Genomic DNA, 11438 nt, shown 5'->3' with positions numbered 1-11438 from the left:
TTTTGTTCATAATATACTCCATTTAGCCCCAATTCCACAATTCCAGCAAGTTCTCATTTTAATAAAAAAATAACGACACATTCCATCATATACATCCCAGCAAACAATTATTAATACACTTTATCATTTAGATACTAGCCCAGAAAACGAATTTCTTATCACGCATCAACATCGAAAGTCCTCAAAATCTTGCTACACCTTCAACACATTGCAGACGTTGCTCGGAGAATGTACATATCACATACATGTATATACATACACACATATACGTATAGAGTGAGTAACGACGATTGCAGAGCAACTCATTGTGTGCAAACTAGCCCAGATTAGCTTTAATTCAAGTGACTCAAGCTTTCGACTTGTGGAGATTGGCAACGTAAAACTGAGAGGCGTAGCTGTTGGTGTTCCCTTCGTATACCGGCGGTCCATTCAGAAATGCCCAATTGCTCCTGGTCCACCTGCCAATCATTTCATTGTAGCTCAAACCAAACATTCCGATAATGGATGAAGTAGGTCACAATCCTATCGGGTTAATTAAAAAAAAAAGCACCAACTTTAGTCCCATAAAAAGCATCAATTTTAGGTCGATGGACAATTCTGGCCCGAACTTTTTTTTGTCTCGTAAAAAAGCACCAACTTTCATTTAAATCCTAAATTTGGCCCCTCAATGACTTTCTGTCTGACGTTACCCTTGTTTGAGAAAAAAAGTTATGGTGGTGAGCCTGGCGAATCTCTTCTATGGCATCTGTTGACGGGCGGTGGTCTACAGCTTTAGATTACGACAAAACGACGAAGTTTGGCTAGAAAGATTCAATCTGGAGATATTTTTGACTTGCCGGTGAAGTGAAGGAGACGAACAGTTTCACCGTTATTCTTCAAGCTGTGGTTCAGAGAATAAAACAATGAATAATACTTTAAATCCAGTTAGCAAGTCACGTGGATTTATTTCTAAGGTGGAATAGTCAAGTTGGAAAATCAATTGTTTTAAATCAATAAAGGGCCAGATTTGGGATTTAAGTGAAAGTTGGTGCTTTTTTACAAGACAAAAAAAAGTTCGGGCCAGAATTGTCCCTCGACCTAAAGTTGGTGCTTTTTTACGGGGCAAAAAAAAATTCGGGCCATAATTATCCCTCGACCTAAAGTTAATGTTTTTTTATAGAACAAAAAAAAGTTCGAGCCAAAATTGTCCCTTGACCTAAAGTTAATGCTTTTTTTTGGAATTAACCCCAACCCTATCCAACCCCTTTATTTTTTGGAAAGAAAAGATGGGTAATTTGCGGTGAATTGACCCAAAAACTATTGCACAATTTATACTCTAAAATCAAATTATTAGTGCAGTTTTTATTGTACACTCGATGTAACGCAGCAACCTTAGAGCGGGTCTTAGATGGCCAAGAACTCCGGACGCACCTAATGACCTCTCTTTCTCGAGCGAAATGGTCTTTTGTCCTACAGGGAAGAAAGATGCATAAGCCATTGCCAATTCAAGTCAAGAGTCTTTCACTATTCTTCACCACAAGAAGATAGCAAGAAAAGCTCATGCAAGATCACATCGAAAGTCCTTACTACACCTTGAACAGACAACAGACTTCGCTCCGAGAATGTACTTATCACATACGTGTATATACATATAGATATACATATTTACAGAGTTACTAACGACGATTGCTAAGCAACTCGTTCCGTGCAAACAGGCCCAGATTAGCTTTAATTCAAGTGACTCAAGCTTCCGACTTGTGGAGATTGGCAACGTGAAACTGAGAGGCGTAGCTGTTGGTGTTCCCTTCATATACCGGCGGTTCATTCAGAAATGCCCAATTGCTCCAGGTCCACCTGCCAATCATTCGATTGTAGCTCAAATTCGATCAAGCTTAACAGCCTCAAATTAACCAAAAAAAATATATATTGAAAAATGACCAAAAAAAAAGAAAGAAAGATAAGTTAATGTTCGGGTCTTAACGCAATTAATCGGAATGGGTACGCATAAATTGTCTCATTGCGTGCATAGTAGAAATGTCCATCCTTGAAATTACACTAGCAGCAATCACAATGAATTCCAACAAAGACGTTTTCGTCATCTGAATTAGACGTTGAATCACTTGACCAGTCTTGTCGGAGTGTTTAGTAGATCATACCACTTTTGATCCGAAAAAGTTCAGTTCTTAAAACACCGAGTGATCCTAGAATCCTGCGATACTTAACTTACCAGCCTTTGTTGTTGATGAGTCTCTCCCGGGTCATCTCGGCTTCCAGCTCCGCCGGCAGCGAGTTCGACCTCTCGTACTTTCTTGCACACTCTTCGAACACCATCTTCTGTCGCCAAAAAACCAACCACAAAAAAAGAAGAAGAAGCCATTATTCACTACCAGTTCATAAGTTCGACAATTCTCACACACATATCTACACGAAAAACGGTAGAAAGTGAAAGAAATAAGCGAAAGTAATTACCCGAGTGCCGTCGGATGGGGTTTTCCGCAGCTCTTCCCCTGCCTTCTCCTTCTTCGACCTCCAATAAGCTTCTATTTCCTCTTTGGTGAACGATCTGTTCCTCTGGTAAGCCACTGTGAAAGATTCAAGATTCAAAGTTTCAGCCCTACCCTATTGGCTGAAGTGGTGGCAGCAATGAGGAAGATGGCTTACCATGCTTAGGATCAAGGACTGGCGAGTCCCAACCCGCCATTAAAGAACCCATCGTTGCTCAGAAGCTTTGCTCAGTGATCAACCCTTTTGTTCTTTGTCTGCGACACTGTCGAAAGGGCTTTTAATAGGCGGGGATGATGATCAGTTCTTATCGGCGACTTTGTTCTTATCCCAAAGTTTTTATGATTTTTATAAACGCACCTTTTGCGGGGTGCAAGTGTTTTCGATTCCGCTTTTTAACTTTCTTTGCGCATGAATGTCGGAGCTTCGCATTGTCAGCCCACGGATTGGCAACGGGGAGGAATGAAAGAACGAGGCCAAGGTGAAAGAGATTAGGACGATGCCGATGTGATCTGACCCTTGGATTTGTTTGTGCTCGATATGCATCCGACGCCATGTCGTCCGAGGTTCCCTTAGCTAGGGAGAATTATTATACGCGACCGGACCGGACCAGATCGTAGTACATAGGCTCAGTGCATCGTGATCCGTTTAGATCGTGTGTGCCCATCTAAGGTCCATATGATCCAACGGAAGCTAGGCCAATTGCATCGGATGAGGCTAATAACTTCTCTTTAGGGATACAAAATGGGATGCGCCATCACCTTCCATAATTTACATTAGAAGGGCAATCATAATCTCGTGTTCGAATTTTTTTATCAATACAACAAGATTAAATCTTTAAAATCATACTTATACATGGAGCTTGAAGACTACTTCATAGTTCCGACCAAGGAAAGAAAAACTACATCTAACCCTCAACGGGTCGATCAAAAGATTGGGCGTTTTGTTTTGGATGTATCTGTTCTCGTGTTAAAATTACAGGATCCTAACCGATACACATGGATGGAGAAATTTTCGTGCATCTCTAAAAATTAACCGTGTCGAAAGAATACATGACGAAATGTTGAGAGAAAAATTATGCAATCATCCACTTTGTCTGCGTAGCTTTCAAGGGTCTAAAGTTGATCACAAGTTGCAAATTTCTTAGAAAAAGAAATTGTCACAATCACTCTGAATATATAACTGATATTTTCGACGTGATCAAATATTTGTACACTAAAAATCATTAAAGTTCATTGTATGTTTCCATTTTGCAATTTTAACGGGATTAAAGATCCTCAGATTTACCGTCCAAAGACAAAAGTCATATTTATCGGGAGAATCGTTCCTTCCATCTATAGAATTAGTGTCGAGGTAATTTCTTTTTATCTATAGTAAGTGTTCAAGTGATTGGGACTTCGATAAGGATGTATATTCAATTTTTTTTATTAGTTATAAACATCAGAGAGGCAATCAACACCAGAGACCATGATCTCTGCGCCTTACCCTTATGGTAAGGTTCCGATCGTCTCATACCCGATATGAAAAATTTCAATTTGAGATATGTTTACTTCGTACCACTCGTGACTGAAGGTTCAAGGTTGGCGAGCCTATCGGTGCAGTCCCACCAAAATACTAGGAATCAAAAAATCTTTCCATGCCACATTATCCTATATTCAATTGATTAAATTATTAGCAAATTGGGATTTAATTTACCATCCCGTTTGTAGCGCCCATGGTTTTTCGTTGAGGTTGGTATTTGTGGAGCCCTCGAATTTACGAATCAAAAGCTTTTCATTTTTTTTTATGTCTTGGATTTCCAATCAGCTTGATGTTCACGTAAAATCATAAATAAATTATCTATCGACGCTGACATTTAACTATTTGTCATAGAAGTTTTGATAAGACATTTTTATTATTATCAGCTATTCATCTAAGTAGTGCACATATAAGTCGCAAACTCAGCTTACGGTTGAGATCACCCTAAAACAAAAAGGATAGAAAATTTCACCGTCCCATAATTTTCAATAGATTTACAACGGATACACTTCATTGAGCATATTAATTCAATTCCATATGTACACATCTAGTATTTCTGACAGCGTTCTTTAAAACATATGTTAACCTCTGTTGAATCGAGATTGAGCATTTTTGAGCCAGCTTTTCTGGATGACCATATCCATCATCAAGAAAGGCGACGTCTCCTTGCTCGTAAGGTTGCGAGACCGGGGAACCCTCTTCGACGTGTTGGCCCTGTTGTTAACAATACAGAATTGGAATCGATACAAATGGATACTAAGGTTTGTGTTTGACACAGTTTCCTTAAAACATATTCGTTTCCTCCGGCACGCGTATGAGGTTTCGTGAACGTTTGTCTCCCATGATACAACGGTTGACAGCTAAGAAGAAATCGGCACTTCAAAGATTTCGGCGAACTTGAACAAATCGGAACCGAACATTATCGAAAAACGGTGCAAAAATGCAGAGAATTGAAAGAGAGAAATAATTCGATGATTTTTAAAATAGAATGGGAAGGCATCTATTTACAAGGTCAGGGGGAGAGTTTCGGGAATAATAACGGCTGATTGAATATGCCGTTATAAAATTAATACGCATCGGGAATAACGGCTGATTAAATATGCGATTATAAAATTAATTCCGTAACAACACAATTTAACGCCATTAACCTGCTATTAATCAGACGTTACAAATTAAAATTTGTAACATCTTGAGTTGAAAATAAATCAGAAGGCAAAATTGGGCTCGCCGCGAGGCCTACTTTTCGGCCCTGCAATCGTGTACACGGGACGTGCGCTCACGCCCAGGTTCCAGCTTGTCGAGTGTCGGATTTGCACCCCTCGCTCCTGCACGCGAGGCATAGTGTTTGTGCTATGATAGTTACCACTTCAAATAAATGTAACTGTATATAAAACACTCCATAGCCTTCTTTCTTTTCCAATGAGGTAAAAAAAGATAAAATTTCACCGTCCCATAATTTCCAACATTCAACGGTACACTTCTTTGAGCATCAATTAATTCAATTCCATATTTACCCATCTAGTATTTCTCCCAGCTTCTTTCCAACAATCCCTTTTCTATTAAACGGGCCCTTGATCCGTAACATTCTTATTGCCCATGGCAGGCCGTCCTGCCCAAAAGAATAAAAAAGAAACTATGCAGAGTCATTTCTGAGCGTGTATGTTGGCATGAGAAATTATACCTCAACGAGAGAAACAGCATTGCCGAATATGAGAGAGAGAGAGAGAGAGAGAGAGAGAGAGAGAGAGAGAGAGAGAGAGAGAGAGAGAGAGAGAGAGAGAGAGAGAGAGAGAGAGAGAGAGAGAGAGAGATTATGTGATTATCAACGATAAGAGTTTTGCAGCTGGGAAAAGAATCGATTGAATGGTTAAGTGTTTGGTCCGAAGGTGATAATTCTACACTCAAATTACGATATTCTTTCACTTGGATTAATCTCTTAAGCCCACACTTGCTCGTCTACGAGGAGCTTCTGTTCTATCACGGCTAAATTTACCTTTATGACTCGGGCATTTTTATTAGCCACCTTGGTAATTTGATATTGATTGTGGCTATGACTACCAAAATAGTTGGGGAAGTGAAACAACAACCCACAATCTTCACAAAGAGAGTTCTAAGATGAGGTTGAAAACTCGATCCTCTTCGTACATCCGGTTCGATTTACTTTCGCTTAAATGTTTAAACATCGATATAAACCGACTAGGTATTATTAATTACCCCCTCCCCCCAAAACATTCAGGTGGAGATTTTTCTTTGTGCAAGCTTCACACGCACTTCGAAGCAAATTGTAGAAAATATATTTAAAAAAACTATAATCATCGTACAAAATGGGTTCGTGGAATCAATTAGCCGCCAATCGTTGTACCTAATTATATGCTATCGTATCTCCTACAAAATATTCGATGAAATTATTCCTTTTAGGAGCCAACGGGTCACTGATTGTTTATTGCGATCCTCGGAAATTAGTAGAATTTTCTAATGCAAAATGCATTCGATGTGAATGACAATCTACCGATTCGCTCATCATCGGAACCTTTTTGTTCCTTCCAAATTGATATATTTTCCACAAGATATAATTCTTCCCATGATCAATATAGAAAAGAACTAGACTTGACATCTACGTCGTCGTCTTATTAGCAACTGGACTCGATCAATGCCATGGGCCAGGACTAAAAGCCCACATATCTCAAAGGGTTGATTTTGACACCTCTAATTGCTATTGATGATGAGACTAAGATCTATGCGTTAGTCAAGGAGGTAGCAATTCGCATACCTTTCCTTTTGGTATTCGTGTGAGCCGTGTCATCAATATATTTATCTATCATTCCGTTAATTGAATGGACAAAAAAAGATGTACAAAAACACCCGTTTGTACTTTGTTACGACCGAGGTGATTGGTTGAGTAGTTCAAGACTTGATTTGTAGGCTAAAGGTTATGGGTTCGATTCTCCGATTTATCATCGGTCTCAAGAAACCTTGGTTAGTTTGTGAAGGACGGGCTTGGGCCTAGGTGTGCGTAGCCGGTAGTTGGGCTTCTCCACTCGCCCCTGGTAAGACTACAATGACGCGCTTGCCTGGTGGGCGTTGGGGTTTGATTAGCTGCATAAACCGAACATTCCAACAGTAGATGAGGTAGGTGTCAACCGAGTCCCAACCTTTTATTCTTAGATTAGAAAAGAAAGGTCAAATGTGACGAGTTGGAACAAAAATTTATCAGTGAAATTAACTTTAACAGCTTTTGTGGGACTTGCTATAGAAGACTGATATCATTCCATATATTGAATAGACATGAATGATGTACAAAACACCCATCTATGCAAATGTAATTTGTTGTGAATCGAATAAAAGTACGTTAGACAATTCATACTAGCAAATGCATTTTCAATTGTGCACTCGGTTTAAAGACACGGAATTGCACAACCTTTGCCGTTTAAAATCGAGAGCCTACCACTAGAAGAGAACAAGAGCTCATACAAGATCACATTGAAAGTCCTCAACATTTTACAGCGCCTTTGATACACTATACACATCACTTCGAAAACGTACGTATCGCATATACTTGTATACATACAAATACCTATAGAGTTACAAACTACGATTGCAAAGCAACTCATTCGGTGCAAACAAGCCCAGATTAGCTTTCTCATTACGTGATTCAAGCTTTCGATTTGTGGAGATTGGCAACGTGGAACTGAGAGGCGTAACTGTTGGTGCTCCTTTCAAGGACGGGCGGTTCATTCAGAAATGCCCAATTGCTCCAGGTCCACCTGCCAATCATTTGACCGTAGCTCAGATTCTACAAAGCTTACCAGCCTCAAATTAACAAAAAAAAGAAAACTTAATACGGGAAAATGATCGAAAAAAAGAAAGATGAATTGATGTTTAGGTCTTAAAGCAATTAATCCGTATGGGTACGCGTAAATTGTCTCATGACGGTGCACCATATACAAGTCCATCCACGAAATGACACTGGCAGCAATCACAATAGTTCAAACAAGACGCTGAATCACTCGATCAGTCTCAGAGTCTTTAGTAGATATCATACCACTTTTGATGTGAAAAAGTCAAGTTCTTGAAGACACCCGTTGATCCTAGAATCATGCAATTCTTAACTTACCAGCCTTTGCTGTTGACGAGTGTCTCCCAGGTCGTCCCGGCTTCCAGCTCCGCCGGCAGCGAGACCGATCTCTCGTACTTTCTTGCACGCTCTTCCAACACCATCTCCTGTCGCGACAAGCCAACCACAAAAAGAAGAAAAACCATTATTTACCACCAGTTCATAAGTTCCATACTCCTCGCACACGTATCTACACACACAACGGTAGAAATCGAAACGATCAGATGAAAGTATTTTACCCGAGCGCCATCGGACGGGGCTTTATGCAGTTCTTCCTCTGCTTTCACCTTCTCCGACCTCCGATAAGCTTCTATTTCTTCTTTGGTGAACGATCTGTTCCTCTGGTAAGCCACTGAGAAAGATTCAAGATTCGAAGTTTTAGCCTTACCCCTGTTGGCTAAAGCGGTAGCAGCAACGAGGAAGATGACTTACCACGCTTAGCATCAAGGACCGGCGAGTCCCAACCCGCCATTAGAGAACCCATTGCTGCTTACTAGTCTTGCTCAGTGATCACCTTCCTGTTTTCTTCTGCAATTCTTGGATCGATCAACAAGTGACTGTGAAGGGTTTTTATACGTGGGATGATTGCTTCTTATCTGCGACTTCGTTCTTATCCGGGAGTTCATTATTTCACACGCATTCTAAAAAGCTTTTATTTTTCTTTTTTTGGGTGCAACTGTTGTAATTCCACTGACTTTTTGCACATAAATGTCGGAGCCACATGTCGGCCCACAGATTTGCACGGGGATGACTGAAGAACAAGCCGAGGGAAGGAGTTGGGACGAGGATGACGACGTGATCTGGCCATTGGATTTTGTTTGTGCTTGATATGCATCCGACGTGTGTTCTCCGAGATTCCTTAGGCAGGGGAATTAAAAAAAGGAAAAAAGGAGAAAAAAAACCTTAAAACTAGGTTAGTTACGGCACATTCACCTTGAATTTTTTTTTGACATCAAAAGCCCCAAATTATATCCATTGTAACATATTTACATTCTAAATTTGTACCTATGTGACATATTTAACATCCGTCAAGGTTCTACCAAATGATTTTTCAGGTAGAATAACGTCGTTTTTATTTTATTTAAGTCACGTGGGCACCATGTCAATATTATTTACTTTCGGGCATCTTTGTAGGCAGATTTTTAACGGTTCTCATTGACAGAAGGTAAATGTGTCACTGGTACAAGTTTAAGATTTTTGATGTTACAAAATTTTTTTAAGGTAAATGTATTGTAACTTTTACTCTCAGAAAATATAAGAGCAGTGCATGTGATTCGTCAAATCATGTGCGTTTCATGCATCATTCAACGGATCAGATTATTGGGCCAATTGCATCGGATGCGACCTATAACTTCTTCTTATGGATACAAAATGAGGTACATCATCACCTTCCAAGGTGCGCATTAACAGAGGGCATACATGATTTAGACTACGTTTGGTTCAGTATTTAGGAAAAACCTCTAAGCAAATGCAAAAGACATAACTTGAAGGTTTTCAAAATGGTTTGATAAACTGAAATTGGAAAGTGTGTTGGGAAGCAGTTTTGAGAGAAATGTGGTTTAGTGAAAACATATCTGAAAAGTATTATATTGTGACTAATTTAAGCTTTTCAATTTTTAATTTGTTTAAAATTGAAAAAGATAATGACCGCAACTTTTATTTAGTTTGTGTTGAGTGCAATGTAAAAAGATGCATTGACAAAATTATAAATAAAAAAATCACATTTCATTTCAAATGGATAAAAAAATCATATCAAAGTGGATTCTTTCTCAAATAAAAAAAGAGTATATGGTCACATGTGCCATGAGGAAAGAAATATGTTATCCTTAAAAATTTCAAGCATTCATAAGTATTCCTTAACTTCTGGCTATTCAATCATGTAAATATGCCATGTCAGAAGGTACATTATCATTTGAGGCACTAGCCCTTCATTTGCATCATCACAGTCAACTATATATTCATAATTAAAACCCAAATTTGCTCTTATAGAATGAGTATCATCGCTTCTTCATATATAATTGTGCGAAGTTATTGCCACTATCACAATTTACACTTGACATATTCTTTAGAATCTTCCACTTAATTTTTATTACGCCAACAACTCGCTCAATTTTAATGTAATGAGGAATGGATATAGTTGAACACTTCTTGATCACCTGTAGTTTTAGGATCTCATTAAATCTTTGGCGAATGAAATCTAACTTCTTTGTATGGCCCTATGGATTTGGATAGTTAGAATCAACGAAGTGATATTTACCTACACAAATATAATGCAAATTTAATCATCATATATCATATACATACATATTAATGTACATAAACCATGAATTAATGAATCTGTTAGAGGATGAGAAAATTGTACATCGTGTCTCTTAAAAGCTTCATAGAAGAAACGAATATTATGAGCTATTGCCTCCCAACCGACTCAAACATAAATAAATTATATTTTAAAATAACATACAAATAATACATTTTGAGTCAATGTTCCTTTTTTACCAATAAAACGAATTTGATTGTGCATAGGTACCACCGTTGGGATAAGTGTACTATCTAAAACTCCAATGCAATCCTAAAATAAAAATGTAAATATTAATTGATTTATATGTAGCTCTTCCGTTTTATTGTATAATCATAATTTACCTTAAAATATGGATAAAATCTTCGATTATTTTTTATCTTCTCGAGAACTTCCCTAAATTGTCGATCAGATAGTTGGATCAAATCTTTTTCCATTTCACATACTTTAGCGAAAACTAAACTAAGTAATTTATCCAAAACATGCTTTTTCCCAAAGCGTTGAAAGCACTTTTGTACTAACATATTGCACTACCATTAGAAACCTTAAAAAAAGGCTTGCTATTCTTGAAGCTGGAAGAATCCAGCATCACTATTTGTTCCATTAAAATGTGAAGAAACATGCCAAACATTTCTGCAACATCATGGCCATAATATGTTACTAAGTCATGCATTACCCTATTATATACAATCCTATTCGTTCAAAACATTTAATAGCACCTTATTTGATTAGCATCTTCGCAAGGAACCCTGTGAATGTAATTTGTCCGATAACCAATTGCAACTTGAACGACTGAGACAAGTTGCCAAAAATTTTTCTTTCTCTTTTTCATAATTTCCTTCTCAGGAGAATCATTTGGAACTACTTAAAGCAATAAAATATAGAGTATAAGTAAAAAAAGTAACGAATAAGCTTGATCATCCGTGGAGAGAATATTATCAACCATAACGTATAAGCAAACTCCAGCCAATAAAAGAACATTACCTGAAAACAAGACTCCCATTAAAACATAAATAAAAATAGAGTTAA

The 11438-nt window shown here is 38.2% G+C and overlaps 2 protein-coding genes across 3 annotated transcripts; both read right to left on the bottom strand.

Moving 5' to 3' along the window:
- Window positions 1-1483: 1483 nt before the first annotated feature.
- Window positions 1484-2803, bottom strand: LOC130134375 (uncharacterized). 2 transcript variants are annotated; one of them, XM_056321144.1, is made up of 4 exons: window positions 2641-2803; window positions 2449-2561; window positions 2207-2310; window positions 1484-1833 (listed from the first exon to the last, which is right to left on the bottom strand). In XM_056321144.1, exons 1-4 carry the CDS (start codon window positions 2690-2692, stop codon window positions 1722-1724), a joined length of 381 nt encoding a protein of 126 aa, XP_056177119.1. In that variant the 5' UTR covers window positions 2693-2803; the 3' UTR covers window positions 1484-1721. The 2 variants fall into 2 exon arrangements, with proteins under 2 accessions (XP_056177119.1, XP_030447120.1); XM_030591260.2 differs by having other exon boundaries at window positions 2207-2313; window positions 2641-2798.
- A 4651-nt stretch (window positions 2804-7454) lies between these two features.
- On the bottom strand, window positions 7455-8704 carry LOC115670063 (uncharacterized). The gene is made up of 4 exons (XM_030591263.2): window positions 8546-8704; window positions 8353-8465; window positions 8114-8220; window positions 7455-7763 (listed from the first exon to the last, which is right to left on the bottom strand). The coding sequence occupies exons 1-4, from the start codon at window positions 8595-8597 to the stop codon at window positions 7652-7654; spliced, it is 384 nt and encodes a 127-aa protein (XP_030447123.1). The 5' UTR covers window positions 8598-8704; the 3' UTR covers window positions 7455-7651.
- Between the last annotated feature and the right edge of the window lie 2734 nt (window positions 8705-11438).

This window comes from Syzygium oleosum, unplaced genomic scaffold, assembly GCF_021117445.2.
Source record: "Syzygium oleosum isolate NSW1041296 unplaced genomic scaffold, Sole_v2.1 Sole_v2.22, whole genome shotgun sequence".
NCBI classification, from domain to species: domain Eukaryota; kingdom Viridiplantae; phylum Streptophyta; class Magnoliopsida; order Myrtales; family Myrtaceae; genus Syzygium; species Syzygium oleosum.
The sequence above is the reverse complement of the archived record's forward strand: the minus strand, read 5'-3'. Positions and strand labels throughout refer to the sequence as shown.